Below are 20564 nucleotides of genomic sequence, written 5' to 3' on the forward strand. Positions count from 1 at the left end.
TATGTGGCTCAGTTAGGAACTTTTGGGAAATTTGGAGGGGTTGAAGGGTCTTTTACCCATCCCAAGGGTTAGAGAATGAGTAAAGAGAATGAACAGTATTAATAGGACCCCAAGGCATCCAATTGTCGGCCACTTGAAACCCTAGGAGTCTTCATAGCCGAAATTGTGCCTCTCCCCTCTCTCTAATATCATCCACTTTCTTGTGTGGTGTTTGTAAGCCATTAGAGGAGTGACATTTGTGACTATAAGCTCTAAGACAAGAAGATTCAAGCCATTGTTGAAGTGGTAATCATCTAGATCTGTTTTCTTATGACAATTTCGAAATATGTATGCTAGATCTAGGGTTCATAAGTCTTGGATGAATTGCATGTATAATAGATAAACCTAGATCCAAGCTTTAGGGTTTGCATGAGCACATAGGATGTTATTTTGTGTAAAACTTATCATTAGTATCAGAGCCTTGATTGGTTTCTATTGTAATGATGCCATGTATGTTTATCTTGCTGGAAAAAATCGTTTTTTGCTCTCTACCCGACCTGACTCAGTGAGTCACTAACTGCACTCGGCAAGTCGGCTTAACTCGACAAGTCCAGTGTGTTACTCGGCGAGTCGGGGAGTCAGACAGAGGGGTTTTCGGGATTTCTTGCTATTTTGCTGAAGGATAATTACCAAAATCGCTTGTGTCTAATAAAATCTTAATTTTAATGTTGTTATATTATTATCCTTACTAAAATAAAAGATAATTACCAATTACTTGAATAATAAATTCCTTATATGATAATATTTGATTATTTAAATTATTTGATTAATTATCTTGTGAATAAAATGGAATAGGTCAAATTTAGATAATCATTAAATTAAATGTTTAATTTTAAATTATTTTCTATTTGATCCTATGTGTTTTGAAAAGTTCAAAACTTGCCTTCAAGTTTTGAAATTTAAATTTTTGGTTAAAAGTTTAATTTGAATTGTTTAAATTTGAAACCCTAGAATTTTACAAGTTTAAAATTTAACCTTATACCTTATTTATTATAAGATATATATATATATATATATATATATATATATATATATATATATATATATATATATATATATATATATATATATATGTATGTATAACCTAAAATACTAGTCTTACCGTTAGCAGACTTCATTCACGAAGCCGATCTATAAGGGGGGGGGGGGGGATATAAGGTTACAACCTATAAAATGGTCCTTTAATGGGTGTCCACTCTCACCCACCGCTTCCTTGATTGCTGGAGGGTCGTTAACCGAACATGTAGGATAGGGTAACCCTTTCCTCATTAAAAGCATAATGAATTTATAAATGTAAATTAATGTTTTTCAAAATTTCCAATCTTAGTTACTTTACGCAAAAAGTGAAATTGATTCAATTCCATGAAATTACACTTTGTACCTGTCACACCCCCAAACCAGACGGCGAAAACGTACAGGGGTGGAGGACTTCATTTGTAGTATCACAACACATGCATCATAGTAATCAAAGTACAAACAACCATTGTATTTAAAAGTATAAGTATTTACATGTGTTCAATCATTGTATATTGAAACCAAAATAGCTATGAAAAAGATGAAGATATGACTCATAATGGCTCCATCTCCTCAAAAAGCTCGGTGAGTACCTGTTATTATTTCCATGAGAATACAAGTAATTTGGAAAGAGAGTATCAACAATAAATTAAGTGAGTACATAAGTCTTTATGTGTCAAAGGGTGTCTTTACATCTTGAATATAAAAACTGTTTTAGAAAATACCATATTTTCTGTGGATGTGAAAAGTAGTTTTATTCCTATAAAACCGTTCTATTTGTAAACTAATTTATTTGTAAAACTTGTAACTGACAGTGTGCCTGGCTTCACCAGCTGTTATTGAAAACTGTAGTATACCATTGTACTTTGTATTTTGTAAACTGGTACTTTAAAGATGTACTTATGTTTAGTTGTTCATACACTAACGTGTTGTTAATATCTTTTTAATGAGTTGTTATAACCATACTAAGACATGAACGCCTGAAACAAACGCCTTGTGAGGATTTAAACTGTTGATAACAATTGCCACTCATTGACTTGTATGCCTGACTGTAGCTAGCAGCCTAAGTGCGGGGTTATCAATCCTGATATAGATCTACACACAACTTGTTTCGATCCCCGAACTGGAGATTCTGGTTATAATGTCAGGGCTTTACCTTGGTTGTCTAAATGAATTAAACAACCTGAATTGAATGTCTCATAAAAATCATATAAACGTTACATATATATCAGTTATGAAAACCCAATCATTCTGAAATAAATGATTGACAATATGTTCTTGAATTAGTATTCCGAACATGTATTTGACAAGTGTAAACCCTTGATTTGTTTTGAATCAAAACTCTTGTTTCATGTAAAACAGTGTATTCTTGTATACTTAAATCATGAATTCTTGTTCTATGTATCATAAATTATACATATTATAATTTATATGTATTTTATGAATTGGTAAATAACTATTTTTGCATGTAATCCTTTGCGCAATATGTTACAAAGGGTAATTAAACTAATGAAATAACCTTTATATTTATATACATATACAATTTTATATATAAGTAAAATTTAAACGACCTTCGGACAAATAACCGGTACTATAAGTCCACATCCAAACAAGGAAAAGGACCTAGAATGAGTTATTAATCCTAAGCCTTTTTAAATCTTATATATATATATATATATATATATATATATATATATATATATATATATATATATATATATATATATACAAATATGAATATTTGGGAAAAATATAAGTTTATAAAAGAGTTCAATATTTGGAGTATTTTTGATGCATTAAAATCGTTTTATTGTGATTTGAAATCATTTATTTATAACAGAAAGTTATTGTGTTATACTTGTATTTCCCCCCTTAAAATAGTAGAAATTATGAAAATACGGGGGTATGAACTCATTTGATAGATGGTGAATCGGACAGAGTTTCGTTTCATGAAAAGGAGTTTATTTGTTGAGAAACCAGCTCAAATTAGGCAAAGTTTCGATAGGAGAGAGGTTACTTTTCGGGAATCGTAGGGCTACAAGGCTTGCTTAGGGTTCGAGACTTGATATCGGGGCTTTAGGGGTTGTATATGAGCTTATGGGATTGGAAAGTGTGAAAGAGAATGAATTTAGGGGTGAAAAGTGTAAAAAAATTGGAAGCCCTCGCACGCTATATATGTAGTCCGAAGGTTCGGACCCAAGCCTATGTGAGGCTGCCACACATAGAACAGATGGCGAAGGGAGGGGGATTCTTCGGACCGGAGGCTCGCTGCTGGCTGGCTCGGATTGGACCAGACTTCGGTCCAATGGGTGACTGACACGTGCGAAGGAGGGTGTCCGAGGGGTGTCTCCGGGTCATCCCATGTGAAGCTGTCCGCTTCTAAGTGGACCTCGGTTGTGGTCCAATCAGGAGGTGCCACGCATGGCTTCAGTCCAATCAGCATCCTCCACGTGCGAGGGTGACGTGGCATGTACTGTTCATGCGGAATTTCCTGATTTTTCCTATTTTCCTTTATTTTTGTGCCAAAAACTTGTAAAATTCATAACTTTTGCATACGAACTCCATTTTTGGCGTTCTTTATATGCACACATGGGTAAAATTATACTCTACAACTTTCATTTAGACTTCATCGGATAATTTTGACTTTATTTTTAATATTATTATTTTGAACAGACCTGGACAGGACAATCCGTTAAAAATTCATAACTTCTTCGTTATAACTCGCATTTTAGTGTTCTTTATATTTTTGGAAACCTTGTTACAATCTCTATCCCTTGGTTCATCCCAATTGAGATTAATTAATAATTTATTTTTGAGGGTCAATTATGTAAATATACACAGTATGCCAAAATTTCTCTTTATTAATTTAAAATGAAGTACAAACTGACCTACACTATTACATAGGTTTGAAATAACGGTTTGTTATAGTACCCTTGCTAAGATGTTAGTAGAGCGTGTGTGGTTAACCGACACACTAATTGGGTTCTAAGAAAAGCTGGCAAAGGGTGACTTGATGTTTGTCATAGTTCGATGGAGCGTGTGTGGCTAACTGGCACGTCGAATAGGTGACTGTAACATTGGGGGCACCATGTACATTTGCATGGTTATTCAAACCCGCTTTATGATCCTCGGCATCCCAGTCACAAACTTGATGAACATATCGAGATTTAAACATGTCATTGAAAAGTTCAATGAATCTCAAAAGATCTTGGAATTTTTAATACATTTATAACTTAATCTTTGTTTCGTTTTTCATGGTGGAAAATTAGTGAATCGTCATTCACTTACCTTCAAATTATTTGCATGTTAGATTACTGCATCCCTCTTCTAATTTGTAAATAATATTGTTGGATCCTAGCCCTAATTTCTCATTTGGGTGTTTAATTGGGGATTCATTTCTAATCAAACTTTGTCTTTTTCTATTTTAGATATCAAACGTCAACAACAATGCTTCCGGCTCAAATTCCTCCGGCTCGTTCTCACTCATGAACTTGTGTGGGAGAGTGATCTTTGATGGGTCCAATTTCAATGATTGGATCCGCAACATCTGAATGGTCACTCGTTATGAAGACAAAGAGTATGTCCTCATTGAAAAGCTGAAGGAAATCAACCTCAAGACTGCCACTGCCAATGAGTTTGCTGCCTTTGAGGCCCATGAGCGTGATGCTACGAAAGTCCATTGCATCATGCTGGCAACTACGACTCCAGAACTCCAGAAGTCCTATGAGGACATGTATCCCTATGAGATGCATCAAGATTTGCTGGACCGGTACCACCAAAGCGCTAGGCAAGAAAGGTACGAGATCATCACTTCAATGATCACTTCCAAAATGGGTAACAGAGAGTCCCTTATCGCTCATATGCAAAAGATGCAGAGATATGTTGATCGTTTGCTAAAGTTAAATGTTAACTTTGATGAAGAGCTGGAAATCGACATCATCCTTCACTCTTTGCCTCCCTATTACAACCAGTTCCGCATGACCTACCACATGAATAAGGAAGAGGTCACTTTGAGCAAGCTTCAAGGCTTGCTAAGGACTGTTGATAGCAATCTTAAAGATAAATTTGTTACATCAACTCCTACTCCTGTTGCTGCCCCAGTCTTGGCAATTGGGCAAGGAAAGGGCAAGAAGAGGAAGGCTCCCTCAAAGAGAAACCATAAGGGAAATTCTGAAGAAGGTACCTCCTCTAGTGGAACCAAGGCTGGTTCTGCTAAACCCAACTCCAACCCCAAGGAGGCAGAGTGCCACTACTTCCATGAAATAGGGCATTGGAAAAGAATTTGCCTGAAGTATCTACAAGATATCAAGGATGGAAAGATCAAGCCATCCTTTGCAGGTATTTACACTATTAAATCTAATGATTCATCGCATGAAATTTCTTGGGTTCTTGATACAGGATGTGGTTTTCACATATGTTCTGATTTGCAGGGCTTAAGAAGAAATAGGAATGTGGAGCATGGGAAGATAAACTTGATCATGGGAAATAGAAGATCGTCGCTTGTCAGCAAGATTGGAGTTTACTCTTTAGTTCTTAGTAATGGATTAGGTTTAGATTTAAATAATTGTTGCTATTCGCCAGATATGGCAAGAAACATCATTTCTTTTCATGGTTTATAGAGAAAAGGATTTAGATATTCATTTGATAATCAAAGGGGTTCTATTTATGCTTATCTTAATGGTGTTTTCTATTTTGAAGCATTGGCTTGTAATGGAATATATGAAACTGTGATGATTGTAGATAATTTAGGAAATGATGTGTTGTGTATTAATTCTTCAAATAGTTTGGATAAAGCATGCTTGTGGCATTGTTGTCTTGGAGATGTCAACAAGAAACGCGTAGCCCAACTCCAAAAGGATGGAGTGTTGAAGTCATTCGACCTTAGCGACGATGACGACTTGTTTACTTAGAAAGATGTCCAAGTCACCCTTCACTGGCACTTGTGAAAGGGATGAGGGTTTATTGGATCTCATACACACCGATGTGTGTGGGCCCGTTAGATCCACGACAAGGGATGTGAACCGCTTTTATGTGACATTCACCGATGATTATAGCAGATATGGGTAAAATTTCAAAGAGTTTAAACATGAAGAGGAGAATCGGTTAGGCAGGAAAATCAAGATGCTTCAAATTGATCAAGGTGGAGAGTACCTAAGTCTTGAATTCCACGGCTACCTTAGGGAATGTGGAATCATTTCACAATTGATGCCACCTAAGACACTGCAGTTGAATGGTGTGGCTGAGAGGCATAATCAAACCTTGATATACATGGTTCGTTCCATGATGAGTCGTGCTTCGCTACCTATCTCATTCTGGGGGTATGCCTTAGAGATTGTCGCCTATATCCTTAACTTAGTCCCTACCAAGAAGGTTGCCAAAACACCTCACGAGATGTGGACAGGGAAAGTTCCTTCATTGGCACACATCAAGGTTTGGGGTTGCGAGACTTTCGTAAGATGAGAGACTCACGACAAGCTCGAACCTCGTAGTGAGCGGTGTATTTTCATCGGCTATCCGTAGAAGTCCTTTGGATATCTCTTCTATAAACCAAGTGACAATGTTGTCTTCTTCGCGAGGAGAGGGGTTTTCCGGGAGCGAGAACTCATACGCCAATGGGACAGTGGGAGGCAAATCGATCTTGAAGAGATTCAAGAGTCGAGCGATGAAGGAACCTCTAACACTGGCGCTCAACCCGAGGAGGAAACTCCGGTTGAGCCGATTGTTGAATCCTTACCTCTTAGACGTTCCAGTACAGTTAGTGTTCCACCCTTGTTGTATGGTTTTCATATAACAAATGAGGGTGATACGTTCATTAGTGATAGTACACTAGTGAATTTGGACAAACCTAACAGCTACAAGGAAGCCATGGCAGGCTCGGAGTCTGCAAAGTGGAAAGAGGCGATAGACAGTGATATTCAGTCCATGTACGATAACCAAGTATGGAGCTTGGTTGATAATGTGCCAGGTCGTAAGGGGATCGGGTGCAAATGGATCTTCAAGAAGAAGACCAACATGGATGGGAATGTGTACACTTATAAGGCGCGATTGGTTGCAAATGGCTTTACTCAAACTCCTAGAGTTGATTATGATGAGACCTTCTCACCAGTTGCGAAGATAAAGTCTATTAGGGTGATGCTGGTCTTTGATGCATTTCATGACTATGAAATATGGCAGATGGATGTCAAAACCGCTTTCCTTAATGGGAAGTTAGTTGAGGATGTTTACATGAGTCACCCATAGGCTTTTGTCAATGCGAAGCATCCCAGTAGTGTGTGTAAGCTTGATAAGTCCATTTATGGACTGAAACAAGCGTCTCGCAGATGGAATCTTTGTTTTGATGAGAAAGTCAAAGAGTTTGGTTTTCTGCGAAGCGAGGATGAATCATGTGTATATGTCAAAGCTAGTGGGATTATAGTAAGCTTCCTCGTATTATATGTCGATGACATACTACTCATAGGAAACGACATCTCGATGCTGCAGGAAGTCAAGTCCTGGCTTGGGAAGTGTTTCGATATGAAGGACCTCGGAGAGGCTACCTATATTTTGAGAATAAGGATAGTGAGAAATAAAAGTAAAAGGAAAATAGGACTTAGTCAGAATACTTACTTGGACAAGGTACTAAAGCGTTTTAGTATGGCGAATTCCAAGAAAGGAGAGTTACCAATCCAAAGTAATGCCAAGTTTAGTAAGACTCAAATTCCGAGTACCGAAGTCGAGATAGCAGAGATGTGCTGAGTACCTTACGCTTCCGCAGTTAGCTTAATCATGTACGCTATGACTTGTACTCGCCCTGATCTAGCCTTCGCTTTAAGCATGGTCAGTAGATATCAAGGGAACCCTGACAAAGCACATTGGACCACAGTCAAGAATATTATTAAGTACCTTCGGAGGACCAAGGAATGGTTTCTAGTCCTCGATGGGAGTGATGACTTAAAGGTGCAAGGGTACAGTGACGCCAGTTTTCAGACCGATAGGGCCAACTACCATTCGCAGTCGGGCTGGATCTTTACCCTAAATGGAGGAACAGTGACTTGGAAAAGTTCCAAGAAGGAGACCATAGTTGATTCAACATGCGAATCAGAGTACATTGCGGCAAGCGAAACATCAAAGGAGGCAATATGGTTGAAGAACTTCATTGGAGACCTTGGAGTTGTGCCATCCATAAGGTTCCTGTGGAAATTTTATGTGATAAAGAATGAGAGTACATTGCGGCAAGCGAAACATAAAACCGCACTTGCCGACATCACTTCATGGGATTCATCTCGAGTGATCGCAAGACGATAATATCATATGGTTTTAAAACCTAGATATATAGTTTATTTTTTGCTAATTGGTTGTGCATTGATAATGCGTAAATGCATCAGTAACTTGATGTTATAAAACGCACTATTGTGTATGATTTGATTAGTGAAGAGTAAATGCATATAAGTCGAAGTTTATCTGTTCCTTTTATCTTAAGATGGTAAAAGCGATATCATGGCCCCTCGATGATTTGGGTTGAATTATGTGCCGGGCCCCGTCAGGACTGAATTGATGTGTTCAATTAAGTTCTATGTCAGACGAATCATAGATCAGGAAACAAAATGTTGGACATTAATTATGACTATATTCCATATAATTGTCCGCACAATATCTAGAATAGAGGAGTATAAGATCCCTTATCTGAAGGACAGGTTATTGATAAGATCAGAGTTCAACAACGTCTTTAAGAGCTACGAGTGCTAATCAGATTGTATTTGCATTTATAGTTACTAGACTTATCCAACTGGGAGACTGTTGGATTTGTGTCTAAGCCCGTAACTAGATTTTGTAAGTACTTGACCCGGTTGTGCATGATCCTTTTTGGGTTGCCTTCACCAAACCAACTTGACAGGGTGATTTATGAATAGAGAGGTTATTATGGTTTATTAATATATTATGTGAATAATATATTAAAGAAGAAATCATATAGTTTAATATTAGAAAAGAATTAATTATGTGACTAAAAGACATTAATTAAATAAAGGGGATTTAAATTGTCAAATGTGTGATAGTTGAATATTGGGCTGAGGAGCCTCATGGACTAGGCATGGACGAAATTAGGGATGTATCCATCCTAATTTCGTCCATTATGGCCCATTCCAAAAGTTTCCTTGGATTGTTTAAGGCCTAAGTTGTCCATTAGGGTTTTGACGGAAACCCTAGCATCACCAGTATAAATAAGACCCCAAGGCATCCAATTTTCGGCCACTTGAAACCCTAGGAGTCTTCATAGCCGAAATTGTGCCTCTGCCCTCTCTCTAATATCATCCTCTTGCTTGTGTGGTGTTTGTAACGCCTGTGTTTCTGGGCTTGCCATTTTTAGCAATGTGATAGTCTAGGTTAACCTTTGTAACCCGTTTTGAAATAATATAAGTGTATTATTTGAGTATTATGTGTTTTGTGCTTAATTGCTTAATTATGTGGTTTGACTAATTAAGAATAAAAACAAGCGTCAAAGTTTAAGTGTAAAATAAACTTGATATCTTTAGATAATGTTGTAGTAGTTGAAACAAGGTTTCCGAGGATATAAAGAATGCCGAAATCCGAGTTATAACGAAGAAGTTATGACCTGTCGAAGTTTCGCGACAGAACCGGCACCGCTGAATAACGTAAAAAGTGAAATTTACGTTAGAGCGATATTTAACCTTAGTGATCTAAACGAGAATCGAAGATCTCGTTGTTAGTATCAAAGCGATAAAAAGTTAGGCGAGAACGGACGTCAAACGAAGAAGTTATGAATTTATAACGAAATTTTCTATCCCCGCCTATTAAAAATAAATAATAAAAATAAAGTCAAAATTAGCCGATGGAGTCTAAACGAAATTTGTAGAGCGTAGTCTCACCTTCGCGTGGATATAAAGAACGTCGAAAACGGAGTTCGTACTGAAGAAGATATGAATTTCCGAAGTTTATTAAATTATTTGTATTTAATTTTAATTGGAAAATCCGGCCTTATCCGAAGGCGAGTCACCGGACTCATCCGGAGTACGCCCCGCGTACTCGTGTACGCGTACAGCGAAGATGTCGACATTCGCACTCGAGGACTTCGGATGACGAACGCAGTGACGATTTCGGACCAGTACGCCCCGCGTACTCCGAGGCATCAGCCTCCTATAAATAGGATGCGAGGGCAGCCAGCTTCTTTGCTATTTTTCTCCATTCTCTCTCCCGTTTTGCCTCGATTTGCGTGCCAGAAATACCCCGAAGCCCCGGTAATATTCCCGAGTCCCGAAGTAAGTCCCGATATCCCGAAGATCCCGAGAAGTGCGGTTTCCGAGCCGAAGCTCTGCCTGCGAGAAGTTCGATTTTTGTAGAGATCTTCCAGATCTGCTGAGGATTACTACTTTTGCAAGTCGTAGTGTTGTCCGATCATCTTCTGATCAAGTGAGTGTATACTACCTTTCATAAATGCAATAATAATACAAGTATAGTTTGAGTGTATTAAGTATATTGTGGTTTATTCGTGTGAGTGCGTTGTTACTTTCTCCTAACGTATAATTATGAAGTATTTTATACGAGATACGTGTTGTGTGTATATTTTGTTGTTATGTGTGTGAATGTATATTCACTTTCTTCTATCTTACAGATCTGATTATTTCTATATGAAATACGTGTTATGTGTGTGTACCTCATCTGTTATATGGAAAATGTATTGATCAAGCATGCTATACAGGTTTTGAAAATATGTATAAAAATGTATGTTTTTATCTACTAATATGTTGGGTAGAACATGGGTAGATAGTTGGTGTGTAATAAACAGATGAGAGGCCTCGTTGTTGTTTTGATCCAGTCATCTAGCGGAATTTAGATGATGACCACGGACTTTTCTAGACAGTCCAGTGGAACGCTAGCAGGCTCATAACCTGTAGGTGTTAATGAACTTGGGTGTTCATTCACTGTATTCCATCCCCTTCATGGTTGCCTTATTTGACTTATATTGCTGAGGAACCCCCGCAGCATGTGTTGTCACCCCGATGAAAATATTCTTAGATTAGGTCCCTTGTGTTAGTTATTTTAGGGACGTAAAGTGAGAATAATGGGAATGGGTAACTAGGTTATTGTTGGTTGATAATAATTAATTTAATTATTTATTGTGGGTTGAAAACCCTATATGCTCACCAGGCTCCCAAGCCTGACCCACTCAGTTTTATTTGTATTACAGGAAGTGGCGCAAGGGCGTAAGATGGATGAACCATCAAGTTGTTTTGTTTACAAGTCTGTATATGTAAATATTTGTTGAATGACTTGTAATGTTATCGTTTATGCTTATTGGTCTATATCAGAATATGACACCCCGAGTTTTGATTATATAATGAAAAATACATTTCTTTTATGAAATGCTTTGGTAAACATTGTTTTATCATGTTTTGTTTTTGGGAATAAATTCCGCAACTCTTTCAAATCAAAAGGATTTACTCTGAATTTATTTTAAAAGGATAAATGAAAATCGGTCTTTTCTGGCCGAGATTTTGGGGATGTCACAATGTTTGTAAGCCATTAGAGGAGTGACATTTATGACTCTAAGCTCCAAGACAAGAAGATTCAAGCCATAGTTGAAGAGGTAATCATCTAGATCTATTTTCTTATGACAATTTTGAAATATGTATGCTAGATCTAGGGTTCATAAGTCTTGGATGAATTGCATGTACAATAGAGAAACCTAGATCTATGCTTTAGGGTTTGCATGAGCACATAAGATGTTATTTTGTGTAAAACCCATCAAAGTTTCCTTAAATAGGTCCCAAACCTAGAGATTTAGGCTTTCATCTCGCAGCGCCTACTCGGCGAGTCAGCTCTCTAACTCATTGAGTCAGTATTTAGACCCACGTGATCAATCAGTCTCTACTCGATGAGTTGGGGAACCAACTCGTCGAGTTGCTCAATAGCTCTCAAAATAAATAAATAATATACCTTGGAGTCTGGATGTGACAATAAAAGTAATTTTATGCATCTAAATGACGGACCACACAAAACTCAAACATAAGAACAAAGTGCATAGTGTCTTAGATGTACTTAGTCAGTCTATTTTGACAAGCCAAAGGGACTAATTGCATAATTTTGTAATTTTTTTTATTACTTTACACTAGAAATTTTGTTTTCGTAGTTCATCAATGTATATGGTTGTAAACCGATCCTAATTTTGTTAACATGTACGAGGGTTAGGACCAATCCAATACATCAAACACCTTAAACACGAAAATACAACCCTTTAAATCCATAAGGTATATATGGCACGATGAGGTCTTGGCCAAGTGGCATGGATGCCATGATCGTGCACACTACCTTGGGGATGGCGTTGTGCTTACATGGCATCACGGTCCTTGTGAGCTATAGTCCATACCACATTATGCCATGTCATGCATTCTCTTTATTTCTCTCTTGCTTCTCCCTCCTCTCCTCTCTCAGTGGTTGCATTGAGAGTGCCCCAAAGCGGGTGTGGTGCTTTCCTCTTGCTTATTTGCAAGAAAACTCACGTCAGGAGTGTGGATAGTATTCTTGATGGCCTAATATTTAATATTGAAGTCTAATTTAAATATTTGATATCAATGATTGTTGCATAATAACATATCTACTATAAGAGCATTAAACATCATAAATATGCATTATATACTTATAGATATAGATAAAGTAATATTAAGGTATTTCACACGATAAATAATAACAACGAAAAGAACTGTTTTGGGAATAGACCATAACAACCCAATAAGGAAACTTAGCTATACACGGAAAGACATTTCCTTAGAACGTTATTCATCACATTAAACACCTAAAACACAAAACACAATCCCTCTAATTAAGCTCTAATTCAAATAATTCAATACTACTAAAAGTCCCAAATAATCTATCTACTAGTAAAAAATTTGTGGCACCACTCAACTTGCCACTTTTAGCAACAACCAAATGTAGCCACACCTTTCTTTAATTTTTGGGCCACCAAGCTTTCCACTTTACTTTTCTTTTTTACCATCACTTTGTTGGGTCACATCGTTGTCTCCGTACGTATCCTTTTAAACATGTTTCTCTAGAAGCAACGGTTTCTCATATATGGAATGATAGCAACAAACTTATACTAATCCAATATAAAATCGAGAAAGTAGACAATACAAACAAATTCTAAACAACTTTATACCGTATTCAAGTTTATATCATATGTTTTCTTAGAGAAATCTAAGCGTCTTTGGCCTAATAGTATCAAGCCTCATACTGTCAATACCTTACTCGTTCAGCTCAACCTGATGATAATGTATTCAATACGCAGCATATTATTCAGAAAAAATCGCACACAACAAACACCATAAATATGCATTTTATATTAATCGATAAAGTACTAATAATATTAGGGTATTTGAGTCGATGAATAATAACACTTGATAAAGAAGTGTTGTGGCACAGATCATAAAACCCGTTACACTGTGCACAAAACTACACTTCCTTAAACGCTATTCATCACATCAAACACCTAAAAACACGAATTAAAACACAATCCCTCTAATAGTCTATTATTACAAAAGTCTAAACCAAATTTTCAACACTGCTAAATATCGCAGTATAATCTACGTACCTACTATAAGGTAAGCATCAAACACCATAAATTAATATGCATTATTTTATGTTCAAACTTGTGTCGATTTCTTCACAACCGGTGTTCTTTTCTTCCAAAACTTCAACTGAAAAACCCGTTCCTCAAGCATCTTTTCCACATCCTCAATGGGTAAACCTTTAGTTTCAGGCACGAAAATGATGACAAAAAGCAATGCTATGACTGATATAACCCCAAACCCTAGAAAAGTCCATGAAGTTCCTATGGCTTCAGTTAACGATAAGAATGATTGAGCAACGATAAGATTTGAAATCCAGTTTGATGTAGCAGCGATTCCACCACAAACACCTCGGAATCTTAATGGGTATATCTCGGAATTGACAATCCATGGAACTGTTCCCATGCCCGGTGAGAAGAAGATGATGTAAAGAGCTAAACCTACCAGTGCGAGCCATCCGTATTGACTCGGGCATCCTCGAGTGTACCATAATCGGCCTTCACCATGACACGTGTCCTTCACGATTTTGTTCTCGATTAAACATGCACCGGGTAGTAGCTGTGAGAAAAAAGAACGTAGTTTTTGAAGGTCAAATGGTTTAGATTTTGAACTCGATGATGATATAATTTGATACGTTTTAGGGTAAATTTAACTTCGAAATGATTATAGTTTTGTTCCTCAAAAGATTGAATGATTCGTTATGGAGTTAAAGATTAGTTAGTTTGACTAAAAAAGTCAATAATAAGTATGGTTTTTACCTTATCAGTTTGTGAAGCACAGAATCCACAATCAGAACCCTTTAAGCATTTCATACAGCTCCAGGAAGCAGAAGGTCCGGCGGAAGTGAAAGCCGGGCAGGTGATGTTACCGAAGTGGGAGGACTCCACCGCGCTAACAGGCGGCGAATGTGATGTCGTCTCATGAAACACGGCGGAAAGAAGCCCTAACGAGAGCACACAACCGATCAAACTGATCACCAACAGCTTCTTTCTCCCAATCCGATCAATGAAATAAATGCTGACAACTGAACCCAAGGCGTTGAGCCCAGCTGTCACCAGTGAGAGGAGGAGGGCGGTCTGGTTTGATGCAATTCCAGCTAATTGAATGATGGTCGGACTGTAGTACATCACGGTGTTGATTCCGACGAACTGTTGGAAAACCTGAAGCCCAACTCCGGCGATTAGACCCCTTCTTACTGTCCTTGTTTTTAGTAATTGTATCATGTTGATCTTCTCCGACGACCCTGTTTCCTCAATCTCCTTTTCCACCGATTCCTTGAGAGCTTCGATCTCCGCTTCAACATCACTCGCCGGATATATCTTTCTTAGTATCGTTATCGCCTCTTCTTCTCTACCCTGTCACAATCAATACATACACAGTGATATATATATATATATATATAAAATGGTTTCTCCATATGTTTTTTTCTCTTTTATTTTAACATTTATCATTTTCTAGATTTTTTAAATTATTTAATATCCACTTGTTATTTTTATAATTTTTTTTTATTCGAATCTTACATATTAAAAGCTACCTCATACTAATTAATTTTATAAATATATTAATTAATGTACATAATAAATTTCTATTTTTGAATTTCTCTTTCTGTTAATATATTAAATAATATATATGTATATTAATGTAGATATTACATTTCTTTTGTAAATTTATATTAATTAATTTTATTAGTATACACTTAATTTAAACCAAATTACATAAATAGTCCATACGGTTTACCAAAAGGTCAAAAACTCAATCGTTAATTATTTTTTTTAATGAACATGGTCTGTATGGTTTCCAAAACTTTTTTTTTTAATAAACCCGTGTAATACACTCGAATTTTTTAAATAGATGAAATTTCTAGATCTGTCACTAATAAAAAAAATTGTACCTTGCGGTAAAGCCAACGAGGGGACTCAGGGAGAGCGAGCATGAGAACGAACTGCAAGAGGGCGGGGAGTCCGGCAACTCCAAGCATCCAACGCCATGTTCCCGGTGCCTAAATAATGAGAATAAATATTATGTTTTTTAATCATTGTATTTGCTGAAATGAAAATAATAAATATTGTGTTTTTTAATAATTGTATTTGGTAAAATGAAAAGAAAAAAGAAAAGAAAAAAAAGGTAACGACAAAACATGTGATACTTAACGACTTTAGGGAATTCATGATTGCTATTTGGCAGGGGAATACATGCATAACGAGCCAAAGATGTTGGGTTTTTTTGAATAAATATTTTATACAGAAAAGATTTTATTAGACAAAACGAAATGAATTTAGGCAATATAAGGACTGTTTATAGGAGATGAATTACTGAAAATACACTTTAAATGCGGTAATTTTGAAATGACTAAAAATATCCCTTAAATTTAGTTATATTGTTCTAAAGAGCACACTAGACCAAGTGATTTTAAGAACTTTTTTAGTTTTACGTGATTAAAATAAGTGAAATTAACAAAATACCTCTGAAATATACAGCATAATTAAAGAGACTTTACATGATGGGTGCATTGAAAATATATACACATATACATGTATATGTGGTGTAGGATTGATTGCGTGGGGCACATTGCAAATGAGGCCATGGTAGATTGTTTCCACAAGATGGGGAAAAGATATATGGTGGGGTGTGGGGGCATTATATCCTTTTTCACATGCTTACTTAATCACCAAATATAAAAGAGGTTCTTTGAAGCAATCATTGAAGTCGGTTGTGTATACAGGAAAGAAAACTTTAACTACCCAAAATTCTTTAATAATCTGTTTTAACTTTAACTTATTATTAGTTTTATATAATAAAGTGAACTTTTTTTTATCAATGCTTATATGTATAAATTATCATGAATGCAAATATCATATCATATTGAAATTAATAAATCATTTTTGTTAACATATACATATGAAAAAAGTTATTAGATAGTTAAAGCCATTGTTTTCTTTTGGTTTCATTTTAGAAAAAGTATCAATTATTTAACATAAGTATATGTTTTAACTAAATTACATGTCACATCAAACAAGCAAACAACAATAATGTAATGTATATTGTTTTGCCTAACCTTAGTGAAGGCTAAATTGATTAGGTAAGATAGAAACTGGCCTCCGGTGATCAAGAACCCATTCGTGCTGACCAAAGCACCTCTGACTTTCGCAGGAGACGCCTCAGATATGTACAACGGAGCAGTCATTGAAGCCATTCCAACTCCCAGTCCAACAAAGATACGGCCCACAATCAGAACACTGGGGTTGGGTGCAGCCGCCATAAGGATCGCACCAATAAAGAAAAGGAAATCCGCAACTAACAGTGCGAATTTCCGTCCATAACGGTCATTTAACCATCCTCCCATCGCCGCTCCGACAATTGCTCCGGCAAGCGCCATGCTCACTATACTCTCCTATTGAAACCATCATTTAAAAAAAAAAAAAAAAAAAAAAAAAAAAAGTGAGTTTTGTATCATATGTTAAAAATAATAAAATTATTATTAATTTCCTAATGTTAACCCTATAGTCAAATCAACTTGGCATAATAACTTCATAAGTCAAGATAAGACTACTAGACTAGCTAGTGATAATTTAAATGTAAACAACAAATTCAGATATATCTTAAATAAAAGGAAGGGGTAAAGTGGTCCATCTGAGATTTGACTGGCTTGGTTTCAATACATAAAGTTCCAAGTGAAGACTTTGACCTTTCGAGTGAAAACGAAGCGACTAGAACCCACTTCAAAATTGGTAGGTCATACGTGCTTCTGGTTGGTTTTTTCCCATCTCACCCTTACCAAGTCTCAATCATTGGGTATGGTCATAGGTTAATTTGTCATTTTACATTATTGTGTATAATTTTTTAAAAATAAATCATTGTCATTTTACACGACATTTTTTTTTTAATCTTTAAAAGGGTAATTTTGTCATTTTATGAGTTCTAATTTTATTTTCATTAAAACATAACAATTATTAGTTTCCTAACTTGTAAAATATTATGGTTAGTTATTTTATGATTCTCTTTATCACTTGAAGTGTCGAATTTGGACTCTTTTATAGAAAATATTCAAAGAATCAATAAATTAATGTAAGTTTGAAAACGATATCATCCGGTTTTTCTTGAAGCAAAATTGTCATGTCCACATAAATCCAGAATATTAAAATACTAAAAAGATAACTAACGATATCGTAAAATATAATTTTTAAGTAGAATTGTATTAACTATTTTATCTTTTTAGGATCCAAACTAATAAAACAAGGAGAAAAAACTTTTCTAGTTTTAACTTAGGATCAATAAAGATAATATAAATTTAATTATTAGAGAATATATGTGAATCCCATGAAAAACGCGATTGGTGCAACAGAACAACAAAAACGTCGTGCATATCCTTTTCACTAAATAATTAAAATTGACATATTTTATTTACCTTTTAACATCAAAATAAATACTTTGATATAAGTTATTTCCAAATATTAAATTGATTTCAGTATATTTATTCACCACAATAATACATCCACTTAGTATTCTTCATTTGATTAAACATATAATTTAGTAAATAAATTTTTCATTCCAAAAAAAAACTTATATATTAGAAATGGAAATGAAATATTTACTATATTTAAAAATCAACAGAACCAATTAAAGTAAAAAAAAAATAATAATAATAATAACTGATTAAACCTGAATATCAGGTCTAGACGTGTAACTGTTTTATTGGTATGTCAATTACCTAAATGAACCATCGAAAAATACCATAATTAAATGTTATTTATTAAAATAAATGATTTTATAATATAATTATTAAACATTAAATGTATAATTTAAGTTGACTATTTGACCATCTTGGATTATGTGTAATCGTAACAACCCATAGGGTTAGGCAAAATGGCGGACTCACCTGTAAAACAGTCTTCTTATCGACAGACTTGAAGTCATCCCTGATGTAAAGAAGCGCACCAGATATCACTCCTACACAATCACACCTCCAACACTATCAACCACAAGATCGACAAAGAAATGAAGTAAGATACAAAAAATATAGAGAGAGGGAGTGATTACCTGTATCATAACCAAACAGAAGTCCACCAATACCCGCAGAGAAAGCAAGACGAAGAACGTAAGGGTTCTTCCATGCCAACGAAAAACACTCGCGGAACGCAGATGAGTCCGCCGGATGTATCCCTCCTTCCATTGTGGCAACTGATGATATACAATTCGATATGCGTAACGTACAACTGGACTTGCGAAAGGTATAAGAGGTTATGCGAGAAGTACTCCCTTTGGTTTAAGCTTGCGCACCAGAGAGGAAGAGGAGACCGATAAGAACGAGACGAGTTACAGAAAATGGGAGGCCAATGGGTGTATTTATAGACAATATATGCTAAAAACGTAATATACATATATATATATATATATATATATATATATATATATATATATATATATATATATATATATATATATATATATATATATATATATAATCAAAAAAGAATCATATAAAGAACCTTATTAAAGTGTGAATACTAAATACTCATTAAATATATTAAAGTTTTGAATTAGTTATTTTTTTTGTTAAAAGAATAAATATTTGTGATTTTTATGATCTAATATTTTTATTCGTAAAAATTAGTAAAAGTTTTATAAAAATGAAAAATAATCATTTACAATTTAATATAATTATTTAGAATTTAGTACATAAAATTCACAAATTAATACAGTTAATTATACATTAATTCATAACTTCATAGAAGTTAGACTCAAATTATACAACCATCACTCCCAACTACCACATACCATCACTACCAACAATTGGTGTCCCCATCCCCGATATCATTCCTTCTAAAACTCATATATGAATAGAGAAATCAATATTCAACAAAATTTTAAACATTAATTTATAGCTTAATTCGATATTTTAGACACTCATTCCCAACTTAATGTAAAAAAAAAAAAAAAAAAAAAAAATCACTTTACTAACTTATACATCAACAATTTAATACATAAAAAAATAAACATATATTTACAACTTAATAACTTTAACGAATTATGTTGATACATTTTCATCAAATTGAAATAGCCTAAACTACACATAATAGACAATTTGGTTGTGTATTGTCAAACACAACGGAAACCCGTGGAAACATTCGTGTGTCAGACATGCGATGCTCATATTGAAGAAAACCTTATTCAACTATTTTCTTATTAATCAGTCAAAAGCATAAAATTACATAAGACATGAATATATATATATATATATATATATATATATATATATATATATATATATATATATATATATATATATATATCAGTCAAAATATATCAGTCAAAAGCATAAAATTACATAAGACATATATATATATATATATATATATATATATATGTATATATATATATATATATATACAGAGAGAGAGAGAGAGAGAGAGAGAGAGAGAGAGAGAGAGAGAGAGAGAGAGAGAGAGAGAGAGAGAGAGAGAGAGAGAGAGAGAGAGAGAGAGAGAGAGAGATTAAAAATATAAACCTATTAGGACTCTAAAACTTATAATTTAGGAATGTAAATACTGGAAATAAGTTAAGAAAAGACTCCATTTAAATAAAGATAATTTGCTTGTACTTTACTCCTTTCTTTTCTCAGCATTAGTATTAATTGGATCCCCATTATTCTCCCCATCTTGAAAAAAACTCGTCCTCGAGTGTGGGATAAGGGCTCAACTAGTTTAAATTCTGTCAAATCCGCAACATTGAAGGTGGAATAGAGAGGTTATCAGGGAGGTCGACAAGATAAGCATTATTATTAATCTTCCTTTAGATTTTGCAAGGTCCAATCTTCTTCATGTTCAATTTGTTATAAGTACCTACCGGGAACTTTTCATTCCATAAATAGATCATCACATGATCACCCACATTAAGAAGCTTTTACCGACAACTTTTGTCTCGTCCATATTTGTAGTTGGCATTAGAGGCAGT

The 20564-nt window shown here is 35.1% G+C and overlaps 1 protein-coding gene across 1 annotated transcript; it reads right to left on the bottom strand.

Annotated features, from left to right (window-relative positions):
* Nucleotides 1–13365: 13365 nt before the first annotated feature.
* On the bottom strand, nucleotides 13366–18957 carry INT2 (inositol transporter 2). Its single transcript, XM_078963151.1, has 6 exons — nucleotides 18651–18957; nucleotides 18490–18560; nucleotides 16669–17004; nucleotides 15505–15612; nucleotides 14372–14968; nucleotides 13366–14171 (listed from the first exon to the last, which is right to left on the bottom strand). The coding sequence occupies exons 1-6, from the start codon at nucleotides 18781–18783 to the stop codon at nucleotides 13689–13691; spliced, it is 1728 nt and encodes a 575-aa protein (XP_078819277.1). The 5' UTR covers nucleotides 18784–18957; the 3' UTR covers nucleotides 13366–13688.
* Between the last annotated feature and the right edge of the window lie 1607 nt (nucleotides 18958–20564).

This window comes from Lactuca saligna, chromosome 7 (assembly GCF_052625555.1).
Source record: "Lactuca saligna cultivar CGN05327 chromosome 7, ASM5262555v1, whole genome shotgun sequence".
Lineage (NCBI taxonomy): Eukaryota > Viridiplantae > Streptophyta > Magnoliopsida > Asterales > Asteraceae > Lactuca > Lactuca saligna.